This window comes from Erithacus rubecula (genome assembly GCF_903797595.1).
Source record: "Erithacus rubecula genome assembly, chromosome: 3".
In the NCBI taxonomy this organism is placed as follows: domain Eukaryota; kingdom Metazoa; phylum Chordata; class Aves; order Passeriformes; family Muscicapidae; genus Erithacus; species Erithacus rubecula.
The window spans coordinates 110,139,399-110,156,778 of record NC_136689.1 but is presented as its reverse complement, the minus strand read 5'-3'; the positions used below and the strand labels follow the sequence as shown (position 1 = coordinate 110,156,778).

Genomic DNA, 17,380 nt, shown 5'->3' with positions numbered 1-17,380 from the left:
TTAATGAGAAATTCTAAAAGTTCTAAAATATTCCCATCAAAAACAGCACTGTGACATATCCTAATGCATTAGCTACTGGATGAAGACTGTTAGCTACCACATGAAAACACCTGTGATGGTTACTAAGATGTTGTGCTCTTCTGTATCCATTTAAGCAGTTTAAATCCCCCACATGGGATAACATTTTCACAGATTTCTGGAATCTCTACCCTTTCCTTTTCACAACACTACTCCAGCATCCCAATTCTAGGCCAGGTAAACCACCTTCACAGACCTTCTAAAAAAATTACTTTTTAAACAAATATATCCCACTCTTCCAAGTCATCATATCATTAATACTCAACAGAATACCTGCAGGTCATTAATTTCAGCTCTCTTTTCTTGATAGCACACAACATTTAAGTCCCTAATCCCAGTCACGAATTCACATTATTCAAGTCCTGCACTGTTGTTTCCACTTGTTTTCTTGCACAGGTTTTTGGCAAGTCTGTATCCATGTTTCATCTTTTTCCTTAGGGACAACATTCAGCCACTGAACAGATCAAGCACCATCCTAGGAGCAATGTGCCATTGACACTGTCTGCACCTTTGAGTTTTCTTTGCTAACCAAATTCCTGTTAACAATTCTACATCCACTGTTCTATCCTCATTTTCCCCATTCTCCTCCTCTTACACCTATTTTATACATATATATATATTTAAGGTCCTTCTTCCATATGCATAAGCAACAACCTGAGACCAGTTTCTAAGTCAGACAAGAATACATCTTTAGATGTCTCTTTTCATCCATCTGCACAATAACAGCTAAATGCTTCAAAACACATCCCTTGTAGCATTATGAGTTATGTGCTGATCACCAGTGCTCCATCATGCATCCAAGCTCTTGTCCCACTGGAGCATAAAGGAAATTTCTGAACATCTTAAAGACACTTTAAATCACAGCAGAAACAAATCCACCACTGACCTAATGTTCCTTACTTCTGCATGTCACTGACCTAACGTTCCTTGCTCCTTCCATGCATGCTGTATGAACAGCAAACTGTTTCCAAAATGAAAATCTCTGGTGGAGTTCTGATGAAAGGCCAGGTAAACCAGAAAGTTTAATAACAAGACCAGCATTACATTCACAGCAATGAGCCAAAACTTGTGGCATTACCTTTCCTCCAGGAAGCAGGAATTTTTATGAAGATATGAACCATTCCTAAATCTATTCAGATTATAGTGGAACTTTGGAGAAATAATTACTTATAGCCTTCCTTGTAGGTAAACAGGTTGTGAGAGAAGTCCTGTCTCTCTTTTTACCTTATAAGCCAGATGAATTGGAGAATACTGTAGAAATTTGAAGGGCAATTATTTCCTTCACAAGAACACAGGAAAACATGCTACTCTTCAGTCTCAATTTCAACCTGCTATTTTCCTGAAGAAATAATCCTGGACTGTCTCCTATCATCAAGACAATTACAAGTTTCTATGTATGATTTCATTATATATCTTTGGCATAACCGCTGTCATGGATAGAAGGCCACCTGAAAAAAAGGCTTTCTAGAAGATACAGACTGTAGAGAACAGAAAGAGCAAATGTGTAAAATTAAGCATTGTATGTAACATCTCTTGGTTGTAGGCTTCCCTTGCCTTGCACACAAACCCACCTCCACGGATGGAAGATAAATTGCTATGATTTAAATTATTATAGCCTTAAACCTTCGTAGGAGTGCTTACTGTCATTCAGCCAAAACAGAAGAAAATTTGTGCCAAATTTGTGACAAACCAGTGTGAATACATTTGAGCCACTCCAGAAAAAGCAATGTATGAAAACAGAAATCCTAATCTGAGTTCAGATATGACAGTTCTAGTAGCACATGATACGAATGCCATTGATATACTGGAAGTTTTGCATTTTCATATCAAGGGGCTAAAGTATTGGAGTGAGAAGGAATTTGTCTTTTTTTCACCATAGCTATTTATGACTGTGAGAAAAACAAAACTTGCCAGCTCAACCAGTAGCTAACACTCAGTGGTGTTGGGCTACTAATGGGAATGAAAGAGAAAAAAAAATAAAACTGACTCTTTGAAAAAGCAAAAGAGGTAAAACTTTCAGAAAGCATGGTGTCCTCAGTTGATGGATTCCATGTGTCAGGCAGTTCAGGAAGGGTGGGAGCAGCCTTTCACCCATGGGATAAATCAAAGGTAACTAATATACTGAAACACTGCCACAAAATAATAACTCAACAAGTTTAAAAAAAAGTGACAAGCTTGTGAGCTGCTAGTTAACAAGGTTCAGAAAAATATTCACATGCTTTAGAGCTGGTCCTGGGCTACAATTTGGATTCAGAACACAAGCAAGCAAACTCTGATTTAGCATGTAATTAAGAAATCCTCTCTGAATTATGCAACTTTTATTCACTTCTTCAGAAGATATGAGAACACTGCAATCACTTGCCAAGTTTGATCCCAACATGCCATGGGGCAAATGGAGACCCTAAACTGTCATATTCTATTTAAATCATATGTAGGCTAAAGTGAGTGCGATTGCTTGGTCTATTAAATTACTACTAGTGTGTTGATAATTCCTCATGAACAGTCTATGACTCTGAATTATTTATTGAGGAGGAAGTGGCTTTTGAAGTGAACATTATTTCTCTCTCAGAGCTAATGCTTGAATATGATAAAAAATACTTGCCAAGAGAAAAAGGAAATTAAAAAAGGTACTCCCATGACTGACAGTTCTGAGATTCTACCTTATTTCGTCATGGATTTCTTCTCTTTGTGATGTCTATAGGCAAAAATTATGTTCATATTAAGAAAGAAAAAAAAAAAAAAGTGGGACAGCCTGTTCAAGGAAATTGCTAGCAACAAATCCCAGGTTCATGTTGAGTGATGGCAATTAATATTATTCCTAAACTATTCCCAAGTCGTGCTTCCTTGCTTCTATAATCCAGTACTGCTCACAGAAATACAGCTTTGAGGGAGCCACAGAGCAGCCTTCCTCTGGCATCATGAGTGGTAGATCACAGAATCAGAGAGCTTTGGCTGGGAGTGCAGATGAAGGACACTTAACAGAGCGTGGAGTGACAGCAGGACAGAGAGAAGGACCCAGTTCTCCCACTGGTCCTTCGAGTTTGCAGACAGACTTTTCAAAGCCTTGTCCCCTCAAAAGACTTCACAGGTTTTTGAGGATGGGGAATTGAAAGCACAGATGAAGCAATGACAGGCTCCCACACAGTAAGATAAATCCAGTGTGAGACATTCTCTATTATGACCAAATTAGAATTTCATTGCTCAAAGAGGCAGTATCACAATAAGATGCATTCTTGAGTCACAATATAAATATCTTGGCAATATTTATACCTAAAACAATTGCTTGAAATGAGCATAAATCCTGTTGTCTGCTCCACATCTATTAAGGTTGCTATTCATGAAGAATTGTCCAAAGAATGATCTATGAAATGCAATTAGAATACATATTTCTATGCTATTTCTGTCATTTATTTATTTGCAAATAGTTTATATATAGTAAGCATGCATAAAAACATTTAGTAAATTTTCTGTGAACAGATTTGGATGTTGAATTTATTCTTATTTCAAGGTTATTATTCAGTTTTCAAGGTGCCAAAGTTAATTTCTTTGATAACCAATCCTTTGTGCCTACTAATTAGAAATATCCAAAACAATCTGCTATTTAAATCATATGTCATTGCTTCTGATCCTTGATTGGATGAGTAATGAAATTAAGTAAGACCCACATGAATTGTGAATATTACTACTGAATATGTAATTAAGGTTTTGATTAATATTCTGGCACTCAGACTTAAAATACACCTTCCATAAGTATTTGCACTCATAAAGCTCAACCTCAAGAAATCAGTACAAGTCATTAACACAGTCAAACTGAATTCATAAGTGAACTTCAAAAGAATACTTGTAAGGTTTTTCTTATAATGATGGGTATGTACAGTGCACTTTTAAGTTTGACTCCTATATTAGTGCTAGCTGTCAAATGGATGTATTTGCCATATTTTTTCCTTAGGTGCTGGTATAAAGCTAAAAACTAGGCACATAGGTTTTGCTGAGGTATTGGAAATATCCTGTGCTAATACACTCTGATTATGTAAATGTCTATTGTTTCAAAGCTCAGTGAATCATTCTGTGGAAATTTAAAATCCTTTAAAACATAGCATTACATTTAAAAACTTGAAATTCTATGGGTTTTTTCCTGTAATGCATCTCCATTTCCCATCTAGAGTATGCATTAGGAAATTTTTTCATGTCATGACCAAAATATATTTAATTATGGTGACAGTCAACATTTTGCAACATATTCATTCCATTCAATACTTTCTGCACTTCAAGAAAGCCAATCAGAGCATCTGGTATTTAACAAATAGATATGAAAGCATTTTTTTTTTATATAAATCTCCCATTTGTAAAACAATGTGATAATTAATGATAATTTACTAACATTAATTCTGATGCAGTATGGTATTACATACACCAGTCCTAATAAAACATAGATCTGTAGAAAAATTCTGATGTCTAGGTCTGAAATTGATTTGGGGGTAGATTAGGAAAGGCAACTGCTCAAAAATACTCCTCTTTCTCAAACATACATTTACACCACCAGAAGTAGCAGCAACACCTCATTACTTCTATTACAGAAACCTTCACATAATATTATCTTCCTGCTGTTCTAGGAAGTTTTTGTAGGAGAACTCTCTTCCAGTTTGCCATCTTTTCAGCATGGGTGAGGCTGGAAGCTGCTAATAAGTTCTCCTGGAAAAGGAAAGGATACACAAAGAATAGAGATTTGCTCTGGGCTGTCTCAGGCAAGTCCCACTTGAAGAACCTTCAATGGCCCAAATCACTGTTTGGTTATGAGACCAGCACTGTCTCTAAAGGATCTATACTTCTACACTGATGAGTGCAAAACATCCATAAACTCGCAAAAAAAAGCCAAAATTCTCAGTCTACTCAACAGCACACGAGTAACAGATCCAAACTGACAAGGGAAAGGGTCCATTTCAACTACAGCCTTCACAGCTCCTGGAGTTTTATGTTCTGCTTCTCCAAACCCACCATCAGAGGCTGAGTCAGCCCCTTATGAGACAAACTCAGGAACTGATGGGTGACTTATTTTGCACTCTATGCCAGTTTTCTCAGCAGCCCTCTTGATTTAATCTAATCATAAAGAGAACATTCCCAATAATTAATTAATTCTCTAACCCAACTGGATTATTAATGGAGCAGCACTTCCATAGAAGTGACATAAAGAGAATGAAGACAGGTTATAGAAAAATGTGCACGTCCAAAATTTTACTTTTTGGGTACTAAAAAAAATAATGAATAGCATACTTAAAAACTAAACATAGCCCTTAGTTCAGAAAAGTAATTTTCATACAATGTTACCATGAGTTCTTAATTTGCCTGTGTGGTAAAAATTGCAAACAAATGGTTGTTGACTGTAAATCCAATCCCTCCTTTTGACACATACATTAACACACTATTGTAAAAGTTCAAAGTCATTATTATTGAGTTCTCTCTGCCACATCAATTATCCTCTGTGCTGTATTTGTCTTTACTTGGGTAAATCTTCTATAAGTACCCAACTTTTACTTACAGAACATCTTCATTTAATATTCTATGAGCTCCGTTTGTATTTATGTTTTTTTCAATAATTCTGTGTTGAGTCCAGTTTCCACCAGTACTTCTGGTAATGTTCTATCCCCAGCCTATTTGGCTGCTATCACCCACACATCATTGTTTCTGAAGCTGAAATGTCCAGTTCTTGGAAGCTTCAGGTTGAAGCTGATTCTAGCACCTCCACTTGGTTTAGAAAAATTCCTAACCCTGAGGCAAGTTTTCCACAGTATGCTGGATCCAGCCTAAAAAGCAAACTAACAAATAAGGAAAACAGCTCAAAAGATGAGGGGATGAGCTAACCTGAAGCAGCAAAAGTAGTAGGTGAAGGAAATGTGGTGAAGGACAGAACTTTTCTTAAGCTGTAAGCATATTCTGGGTGTAATAGGCATAAAGCCTTGTGGAAAGAAATCTTGAAAATATCAAAATCTTACTTTAATAACTCAATACTATCACTTATAGTGATATGATCATGTTTTCAACATATTTAACTTAAAACCTGTTTTGACAAACACATTGAAATTCTATTTGATTTTGAATTGTTTCTCCCTAGATCATTTTTCCATCTAAGTATCTCAAAGAATGTTACAAAAATAAGGCTTCATAATATCCACAGACTAGACTGCAAATATGTACTAGACAACTAAAGAATAACACCTTCAGAAGTATGCTCTGCTTTTGACTGCCCAAATTGAGCCACTTTAAATATCCTTCCTTTTAAGAAAAAATATTATAAAAAGCTCCACTCTAATCGAAGCAAAAGGCAGCTGCAGTTCTTAATTTCTGAAGCACAGACTAAAGACAATCAAAAGACAACCAAAAATATGCATACTGAAAAGCTGGGCTCCACTTGCTGTGGAGCTTGAGGTGAGCTGGGAAATAAGAAGCGGGGACATGAAGAAAAATTTTTATTTCAGCCACAAAATTTCATCTTACATTGATAAAAATCAACTACAAAAAAAGGTATCAGGAAATCAACTCAGAGCAAGAACCAGGAACTCAAACAATTTTTAAACTGTAGTTTTAAAATTGTTATCTCATTCACTTTTGCAAGAAATGGCAGAGCAAAATTGTGAAAAAAAAAAAACTACTGGGTGTACCAGTGGGTATACTACTGGCCATACATCAAAAACAGCTTTCTTCTATCTCTTTTTCTAAGTTTGATTAGATATGACAAAGAAAGGTTGACGACAAAATGAATAAACCAATCCTTCAGCTAATTCAGTTCATTTGGAGCTACTCCTATAAAACTTAAGCAGGCATTTTCATGGAGATCAGTATTATGGTACTCTTTATGGTTATACTATACATGGAGCATGAATGTTTGCAAACAGAAATACTAGTAGTGCACTTTTAGGGTAAGAGAAAGAGAGAAGGTTAAAAGATGGGAAAAGGTAGAAAAAAATTAAACTATAAAGAAGAAAGACAGGGAAAACTGGTTTTGGTCTCATTGCAAGGCCCTATTATTTCTTCCTCTGTGGCCTCACAAACATGACATTACTGTCAGTGTTATGTCACAGCTCCAGAAAGAAGGGCAGTAAATGCCCCCATCCAGCACTGCCTAAGCATCAGTGCAGAAACCAATCAGGGAGACAGTAATGACCCCTCACAGCTGGAAAGGGCACTGGACTCAAATCTCCTAAAACCTGAGCAAATACTCTCATCACAGGGGACATTTCTCCAGTACTATAAACCAAGGCTGAGTCTGCAATATTTGTTGGGGATATAAGCTCATCATTGCTCATAAAGCAGATCTAAACAATGCTTGCCAACTGGATCCACTAAGGGATTTTGCTGCCACTGCAGCCTAACATCTAGTTTGCAATGGGCTTAAATGAGGAGGAACTCAGGCTGTGTGTGCTGGGGAAGGTCTGGACACAGCTAAAATGCAGGAATACAAGGCAGCTTTCAAGTTGAACATTATGGTCCATCATGTTTAAGTTCCTCAAGTAACTTCACACAGAATGACAGAATAACAATGTTTGGGGTGGGAAGGGACCTCTGGAGACCATCTAGTCCAAGTCCTCTGCTATATCAAGTTCACAGAGCAAGTTGCACAGGATCTCATTCAGGCATATTTTGAATATTTGCAGAGGAGACTCCACAAACTTTTTGGGCAGCGTGCTCCAGTGCTCTGACACCCTCACAGTAAAACAGCTTTCCTTACCATGCTGCTAAACCAAATTTCAGGTCATTTTTCAGGTCTATATGCCTGAAGAACATCTAAATTCTGCTTTCAGAGGAAAGTGCTATTAAAGATCTGTCTCACAGAAATATTTCCATATAAAGTGAGACTATAAAGATTAAGGTTGAAGAATAATAAGAAAAGATACAGCTTCATCCATACCCTTCCTTTAGATAAAAGCCCACACACATTTATAATGACAAAGCTTATCACTCCACACAAGCCACTATTAAAAGGTGAAAAATCAGCATAGTGGCTTTCATTGCTCTCTATGCATGTAGAGATCTCTCTACAGATACCTGATGTTTGCTGCTTGATATTTAAAGGTACTTTCCTTGGAGCTGCAGGAAGTAATCCACTGATCCTATGTACTATGCATGGGAAAGCAGCACTCAAAGAAGTTGGCAGGATCCTAGAATAGATCAGATGTTTACATGAAAACATCCCATTAAAGAGAGTAAGGTGGCAATGCTAACCTTCATTTTTAAGGGCAGAAAACAATCTGATATACAATAGCTGATAGGGATAAGGAAAACTGTCCATCCATCCATAGGTTAATCCATTTTTTCTTCACCATAAAACATCTGCATCCTTCCCTAAAGCAGCTGGCATCATCCTTGGTGCATTAGTCTTGTCTAAGTCACACCTTCCATCTTTAGAAGAACAAAAAAGTAGTTACTTTCCCTGTCACATCACTGCCTGCCAAAATTCCATTGAAAACACCCCACAAAATTATCTCACTCCATGTGCTCCAACTCGTGACATCAAATAATTTGTGATTGATAACATTAAGCACCCCCACTGATTATCCCTGCCAATCAAAAAGATTTACATGGCTCACCATACAAGCCTTATACCATGAACATGCTGAACAGCACAGGCTTGTTGTCAAAAGAAAGGTAATGAAAATAATAACATAATATAGCAATTATTTTATCTTGAGGGAAAAAGTACATTATAACCCATTTCAGCCATTCAGGCAGGGAACCAGAATGAGAAGGAGAGTGATAAGAAACCACTTCAGCAATCAGAGCCCACAGGGAGATGATAATTCATGTTATGGTTGTCAGAAAATTCAGGTAAAATCTCTTGGAAAAATATATACCCAAGACCTATTATTTTTTAATTCTAGAATTTATGAAAAGATGTTTTAGAGTACTCTCTTTCCTGTCAGCTTATGCCAGACAGATATCTCACATTTTTATTTATCATTGTTCAGATGACTACTCACTGCAGTGAGAGTTTATCTAGCATTTTCTCTGTGTAGCTAACATTTTTGCTGTGCATTTTCCCAGACATACAACTCTTCTGTTTCCCTGCCTGCTTCTAAAGTTTCTCAAGCAGTCACTTAGGAAATTATTCAAATAATTCCACTTCAGTCATTGGCTGAAAGGAAATAAACTGGAGTTAGGTACCTAGGAGTATTAACTGATATTCCCATGCCTTTTCAGAACCTTCTTCCTTTTCTACATGATCCCTCATGTGCTCTTTATATCAGCCTCCTTTCATTTTAAAAATCAAGCAAATCAAAGCAGTTCTTTTTATAGCCTGTTTGCCCCTTCCATGCCTATATGTCCACTTGACACAATGAACACCACTGACAGCTGTGCTAAAATTGACAAAGAAAGCACCACTTTGTAAATATACTTTAGCAAACAAAAGTTTCTACTTGAAGTGCAAGCAAAAGAGCTATTGATTTTGTCTGTGCCTGATAAATTCCTCCCAAGCAACCTGTTTACTGAAAATGTAAGTCACTGTTGTGATTTATCTGCTATACATTAAAAGCTATTTAATTGGAACAGAGAGACAGAAGAACAAGGTAACACTGTTATAAGTGACAGAGGAATTGATTTAATTTTAGTTTTATTAGAACTTTTGTATCTTTGTGGCCAAGTCAGTTCTTATGGACAAATATTAAGGACTAAGCCAGCTGACAAGGAGAATACTCTTCTAAGCAAGTTAAACTGTGATGTAATAACCTGAAGAATGAAGGAAAATAACTGAGGCTAGAGATCATGTTGTGGCGTTACACTTGCTTTCCCACAAGAGATGTAGATATGCAAACTGACCTTTAAGACATAAATACCTCCCCTGATGTAAGTAACAAGAAATTTTAACAATAAAAAACAAAACAAAACAAAACCCTCTCTGGTTCCAAGAACCTTCTGCCAGTTTATAACATTTAGAAAGAAATTATGATGTGATGCATTTCTCTGAATTCATGTTATCTACATATAATCATTCCTTCACAGCATCAGAGGACTCTAGAATAATGTCTATATATGGTGACATTAAGTCCTCTGAAACACAAACCCTTGCAATCTTACCAATTTTTCACTCTTGAAAAAGGCAAATAGAAATTCTCCCTACATATATGTTTCTAGAAAGCATTCTGTGTATAAAATATTAGTTTTCCTACTAAGACAATTGTGTGATCAGAAATCAGTGCTTAAGCAATCCTTTGAAAATCTGAAAACTTATGTAACTGATAAATATTCTCTACAGAGAGAACGCTTGTTAATTATTAAAGTACAGTATCTTTCTTCTAAAGAACATCAGCATCTTTTACACATAGCTAAGGTTATTAGAATAAACTAAATACCAAATCTGATTTGTATGCAGACTTGTAAGAGATTTTTAAGAACATAGTAAAGATTCACTCCTGTGTTTCCAAAAAAATATGAAAGGCACAGACTTCATCTGCATACTAGTGTCTTCAGAAAAGAGAAGGAAGAAAAAAGAAAAGGAAAAAGGGGAATGAAAATTAATAAGAAAATTTCAATAATTATTCTGATGAATATATTACCAGAAGTTCAAATGTGGTCAGGCCACTTATAGGGTAGGTTGCCCCTTCTAATCCTGCTGAGAAGGAAAAAAACCCACATTTTCTGTTTCTGACAGCCCATACCCTTTTCTGAGACCTAAAGATACAGCAAGCAAAATAGTTAGTCAGTAGGATTTTAACTCAAGCACTGCAGTAACTCAATAAAAGAAATATGGCATTGCTGAGTGGCAGCATTTCACTACACTAAGAGACAGATGGGGAGGATATGCAATAATCTTGTCTAGGAAATGGCTATGATTCATAAATTTGGACTCCATGTGACAAATTATCTGACAGATTTCAAAACAGTGAGAAAAACTGGTGTCAGATTGAGATATTATCACATCTTAGTGTGAAGTCCAATGGCAGCTGGAATTATTGACCACATAAGTACAGCAAACTCCTACATTGCTACTGAACAAAAGTGTCAAAACTACTATGCAGATCAAAAGTGTGAAAAGAAATGAACCTATTTAAGTTCAGAGTTGAGCTAAGACCAATGATATTTTTCTTAATTTGAACTACCTAGCTGACACTTCCACTTTAGGGGGCCAGTCATGCTCAATGGTGAGCACCTGAAGAAGTTGTAACGATTTCTCACATGCAGGGCAGACACAATTTCCTCTTTTTTATGTTGGATTTTTTTTTTTTTAGTTTTTTGGTTTGGTTGGTTTGGTTTTTTTACTTCTAAGAGTGTCAAGTCATTGCAGAAGTGAAGCTTATAAGCATAAGCAATTGCATTTCTTTGGCCTGTGAAAAATATTTCCACAAGGCACTGAGAAATTACAACTCGCCCTGGTCTCAGAATCCAACACCACCTTTACACCCTTGCTCCAACCCCTTTTTATTTTCCAAATGAGAACCAGGATGGATGAGGAAAATAAGGGCTTCTTAGTATAACATATAAACCAATATAGCCAAAACATAGCATCCTTTGTCAGGCAACCAGGTTCACTTTGGAACAGACACCTGTCCTGGACAATGTCACTTGATGTGTCCTCCTCCTTCTCTAGGTGGTTTCCCACAGAGCTAGGATCTCAGTCAAACCTCCTCACTCTGTTGAGAGGGATATACTTAAACATCTCAGTATTGTTTCAGCTATCCAGAAATAATTTTTAACGGTAATTTCCAGTCCTCTTCTTTCCAATGATTCACCCTTCCTCTGGCCTTATTAGCTACAGAAACTTGACAGTTCCCTTCCAGGCACTAGGACTGCAACCTTTCAGACAAAATGACACACAATTTGTGGGAACTCCCAAGCACTCTGAGCACCAGAGCAGCCTGCTCACACCACCCTGCTGCAAGGCACAGGAGCTGCCTCAGGGAGCTACTTCTTGCTTTCCAGACACCACAAGATGGGCACCAGCACGTCCTCCAGTCTCCTTCTCTTGTTCAGCCAACTGCCCACAACCCACACTCCTCCCAGGGCTGACTCCCAGGATCCCTTTACCCAGCTTCAGGAGCATGGCCAGACCAAAGGAACCTTAGCCAGGAATTTTTTTTTAGAGGAAATGAACCAGCTCCACAGATGCCAAATGAACACTATGATCTCTTATGTCCAGTCATCAAGTCCTGCTATCCACAGCAAAACCTGAAAGTCACAGCTAAGCCTGTGAAATTTAGTGAATCAAAGGGATGCTCAAGGGCAGTGGTGCCATACTCTCAGGCCAGGCTCAAAGGGCAATAGTTTATCTGAATCCTACTGGCCCAAATACCTCTACAAAGATCCTTACAGACTCTAAAGCATCCACTTTCCTTTTCCCTTTCATTGGACTAGAAACACCCTGTGCCTTACATCCTCCTTGTATCCCCCAGAGTCTACTAATAACAACACAGGTCTCTGACACCACCTGCTTGGGAGAAGAGGCCTCCATAGTGTGGTTTCCATGCCCTAATACTGGTGAAAAGCACAACACACCAGAAGTATGGATAAGGAAATATATCTGTATATCTCTGAAGGCAGAATCTCATCAGTGATCATATCTTAACATGAAACTAGCTGCCAACAAATGCCTAGTTGCTGCACTCTGTTGAGGTGAGAAGATCCTCAGAGATTCTACTGGAAATTTAACAGGTGGACACTGTTATCAGAAAGTCCCTGAACAGCCAAAACCCAGAGAGATAAAAGAAATATATATATTCTCTAAAAAGAAGCCATTTGATATTCTCAAGGTTTTTTTTCTGTGGGGGGAAGTTACACCCATTTAAAAAAAATTATTTTATTCAGAACTGACTAGCAGCTTAGCTGCTCCTGCAGCTCCTCTTTTTCACATACTAGGAATAAAAACTGTTTTAGTAATTTTAGATTGCCTACTTCTAGAATTGTTCCATACCACATTAAAGACCTCATTCATTTCCCATTAGCACATTTTAGTTAAAATTAACACATAATCATTTTCAATGATCTGGCTTTCAGTATGTTTGTAAACAAAAAATTAATCTCAGAGGAAAAGCTTTGAAATTGTTAAAAGTCATTCTGACAGAACTAATCACTGAAAACACATTTTTACAATTTTTTTATTTATTTTTTAATATTAAGAGCACTGGGATTGTCAGTTGTACCACTTTTTCCTCAGGATGGCTTCCTTAAATAAGCAGTTGACACCACTGCCCCCAAAACCTCTGGCAATGGGACAAATAAAGGGAAATTGAAGACCTCAGAATTCAATTAATTTTAAGAGGAACAGAAGACAACAAACACCATATGAAAACAGAATGAACACCAATTTCAGTAGAATCAGACACAAGCAAACTTTCTCCTCATTCCCTGACAGAGAAATGACAGACATATTACTGTCATTTTTACTTGTGGGAGATTCAGTGCAGTAAGTAACAGAAAACTTACACACAATTACAGGAAAGCTTTAACCAGGGGCAAAAGAAAAAAGAAGGAAAAATCTGAAAGCTCAGAAGACACAGAACAAAGGGTAACAGGTTTTGTCAACTGCTGGGATGGTGACCCCAGCACAGGTGCACTTGTGGTGCTCACACAGCCAGCACAGTCTGTTCAGCTGTCAAGGATGGAGCTGGACTCCAAACACAGGCAACTGGAAAACACTTCAGGTCATCTTTCAGCCTAAATAGCTTGAGCTGTTTGCTCAAGCCAGTGCCAGTGTTACACTGCAAAGTAAAAGTTCTGAACTATTAAGTGTTTGATTAGAGATACTGTTTTCCAGAAAATTTCTATAGATCATGTTAGTTCTGACACCATGCTTATGTACAGTTTCTCAGAGTTTGATGTGACCTCTTCTCTTTGGTGCTGATTATTAGCTGTAGATGTCTCCAAAGGCTTTCTCTAATCAGGAATATATGTAGGGAATTAAAATGGAGCCACTTTAATCAACTATGAAGTGCTGATATGGAACACTCTATACTGCTGACTGTATAATTTCTGAGTTTGTGGAAAACTGCAAATAAATACTACAAAGTTACTGACAGACAAGCAATTTGATGGCTCTGTTTCACTTTAAAAAAAAAAAAAGAAAAGTGTAACAGGCTAAACCATAAATAATATCTCATCAGTTTAATATTCTGGTAGTCTTACACTGCTGCACATAAAACAAGAAGAAAAGCTGCATATGATCAAAAGAGACTCATCTAGCTTTAAATATAGAGGAGTAGGTGCTTTTGCAAGGAGGAAATCTTATGTTAAAAGACACTGTGCTTCATCAAAAAGCAAGCAGCTGGAGAGCTCTAATTCCCAGACACCTCATCTGATAGAAGTGCTGTACTGTACTGGATCCCACCCTGCTCCACCCACAGCCCTCCCTTCGCTTTGTGTTCTCCAATACAGTCGTGACACCAGACCTTGTAAAACTCTCTGTCACTCACACTGTTTGACTTCTGTATGTATGAATATCAACAATTATTTCAAAGTACAATTTAAGTCATTGTACTTACTTTTCTATCTCTGCAGGGTGAGGAGTAAACATTGCACAAACCCATGACATTCAGAAAGTCCTAAACTTAACTTGTGTTAAACAACTCCGAAGGTAGAACGTGAAGGAGAATACAAGCATTCAAGATCTGAAACAAAGCATCACTTTTTGTTCACAATTCTGCTTCCCTTTCAAGTCATGGCATTGTTAATATAACCAGACCTGTAACTTTTAGTTAGTCTCACAGGTTTTACAAATTGAATTTGTTACAATGAACCAAATACTCTGGAAAACAAAAGGTACTTAGTTGTGGCATCCCAAGATCTTTAGTCAATATCTAGCAGCACCTGGACTCCTTGATGCCTCAGAGCCACAAGCAGAATTGAGCTGTACTGGATACTACACTAACAGAGGAAAAGGCAGTCTTTGCCCAAAAGGATGAGACAGATATTAGAAGTACCAGCATTAGAAGTTTACAGTAACAACCAATTAAACTCCCTAATGAAGTACTTGTGAAAAGTCCCAAGTGTTTCCAAAACAGAAGGATGACATCATTTCTTTCCATCCATCAGACAAGAAACACAGAAGGTATTTTCCGTTGTTGCTTTAGTGCACTTGCCCTACTGCATGACCTTCTTCAACACAACATCTATCTTTCAAAATTTCATGTGAAAGTTTTACCTCTTTATACGCTATGCCTTCTGAACTCTGCACTTTTCAGGCAGTACTAAATGTATTTGCAGGGCATTCAGCCTCCATATGAATCTTTCCAGAAATTTGCTAAAATTGAAGGAAAACTTTACTTTTGAAAACTATGATGTCATCTCCTTTTCCAGCAAGTGCCTTTCGCAACCTACTTCAGCACATCCTATCCATAACGCACAGTACGTCACTTGCAGATGGTTTTGAGAACTGCTACTCAAAACTTTGGTTTAGAAGACATTCCTTTAATACATCACATATATAAAAAATGGATATGCATAGCAAAGAGATGACTCTTCGCAGCATATGTACACATAAATCTCAAAACACGGCATCAGGGCGTTACTGGAAAGTAACTCTTCGCTGCCAGTGAAGTTCCCCGCTGGCAGCAACGGTGTGCTGGCCACATGTGAGGAGACCAGGAGATGTGCATTACCGGGGTATGTCCCCTTTTGCTCCCCGGTTCCCTTATTTTACTGAGCCTCTGCCGCAGGTTTCCCAGGAAGTTCTGGGCACCTGGCGCAGCGCGGGCTGGAGCAGCCGGGCGCCTCCCGGGGCGGCCACCCGTGCAGCACGGGACGCTCCGGGACCCGGGGGCTCCCCTCGGCACCCCGAGCCCGCTCAGCCCCGCGGGAGCGCGGTCAACCCGGGGGCCCGAGGCGCGCTGTCCCAAAGAGGGACCCCGCGGCAGGGCAGGCTGGCCGGGCGCAGTCCCGCCCGCGGCAGGGCGCGCTCCCTCGTGGCCAGGGGCTCAACCCCCGGCCCCCGAACCGCCCTCGCCCTGCTCCTCACCTCCAGACCTGCCCCAGCTGCAGGATGTGGACGAGCGACTGCAGGAGCCAGATGCAGAAGGCGCAGGACGCGGACCGGCCGCCGCCAGCGCGGGGACCGGCGGCGCCGGTGCCGGCGGCGTTGCTGCTGCTGTTGCTGCTGCTGTTGGTGGCGTTGCCCTTGCTGGCCGTGGACGCCTGTCTCTGCGGCGTGCTGGGGCGAGCGGCGTCGATGTCCGCGGCCGCGGAGCCGCTGCTCACCAGCAGCTTGCTCTCGGCGGCGGGGCAGTGCCCGGCGGCGGCGGCGCTGTCCTCGGTGCTGAAGTCGTGCGCGAACCAGCGGAAGCTGAAGACCTGCACGGACAGGGAGCCCAGCAGCACGAAGAACAGGGTGAGCCCGAACCACCAGCGCTGGCCCCGTAGGTAGTAGTCGACCGCCAGCCAGATGTCGGTGCCCACGTCCGCGAAGTACACGGCCAGGGCGGCCAGGATCCAGAGGCAGTCCCACAGCGAGTAGCGCCGCTGCTCCCTGCCCAGCCGCAGGCACAAGGAGGACGAGCCCCCGCCCGAGCCCCGGGAGCCCCCGCCACCGCCCCCTCCGCCGTCTCCTCCTCTGCCGCCGCTGCAGCAGCAGCAGCAGCACCGGGAGCCGCCGCCCGAGCCGTCCCCGCCGCCGCCGCCGCTGCAGCACCCGCCCCCGGGCGCCTCATCCTCGTCGCTGCCGCCGCCCGGCCCGGCTCCGGCGGGCAGCCCCGGGGCCAGCGCCTGCACGGAGCCCGAGTGCTCGGAGTTCTGCAGCGGCGTGAACGCCACCTCGCCGCCCTTCTTCATCTTCCGCCGCCCGTCCGACTTCGCGGCCATGATGCCTCCCTCAGCCCCGCTGGAGAGCGAGCGGGAGCAGCGAGCGCTCCTTTATCCCGCGCCTCCTCCTGCTCCTCCTCCTCCGCCTCCTGACTCCTGCCTCCCGCCCTCCGCCGCCGCGGACCCGCCGCTCCCCTTGTCCCCTGTCCCCGCTCCGCGCCGGGCTGCGCGCCCGCGGGCGGCTCCTCCGCGGCGGCCGCGTCCGCAGCGCCGCCTGTCTGCGGGGAGCCGCGCTCAGCCCGCCCGCCCCGCCGCCGCCTCCGCGGGGGCCGCCGGTGCCGGGGCCGCCGCCGCGCTCCGCTCGAGCCGGGAGCAGGCAGGGCTGCGCTGCCCGGAGCAGCGCATCCCGCACCCGCCTCCCCGCTCGCCTCCGCCCGCGCCCGCCGCCGCCACCACCCAGCTGACTGACGCCGGGAAAGAGGATGACCTCATCCCTCTTCCCTCGCTGCCACCGCCCCCCCGCCCGGCACCGGCACTGGCGCAGGGGCGGGGAAGGGGGCGCTCGGCGGCCGGGCGGGGAGGGGAG

The 17,380-nt window shown here is 41.3% G+C and overlaps 1 protein-coding gene across 2 annotated transcripts in view; it reads right to left on the bottom strand.

The window, feature by feature from the left end:
* The window catches only part of XKR4 (XK related 4), a 217,760-nt gene extending 200,805 nt beyond the window's left edge, over positions 1-16,955 (bottom strand). For both annotated transcript variants that reach the window (XM_079299851.1, XM_079299852.1), the window contains exon 1: positions 16,016-16,955. In XM_079299851.1, the coding sequence (XP_079155977.1) occupies positions 16,016-16,854 (839 nt within the window). In that variant the 5' untranslated portion in view covers positions 16,855-16,955. The remainder of the gene's footprint in view (positions 1-16,015) is intronic.
* Between the last annotated feature and the right edge of the window lie 425 nt (positions 16,956-17,380).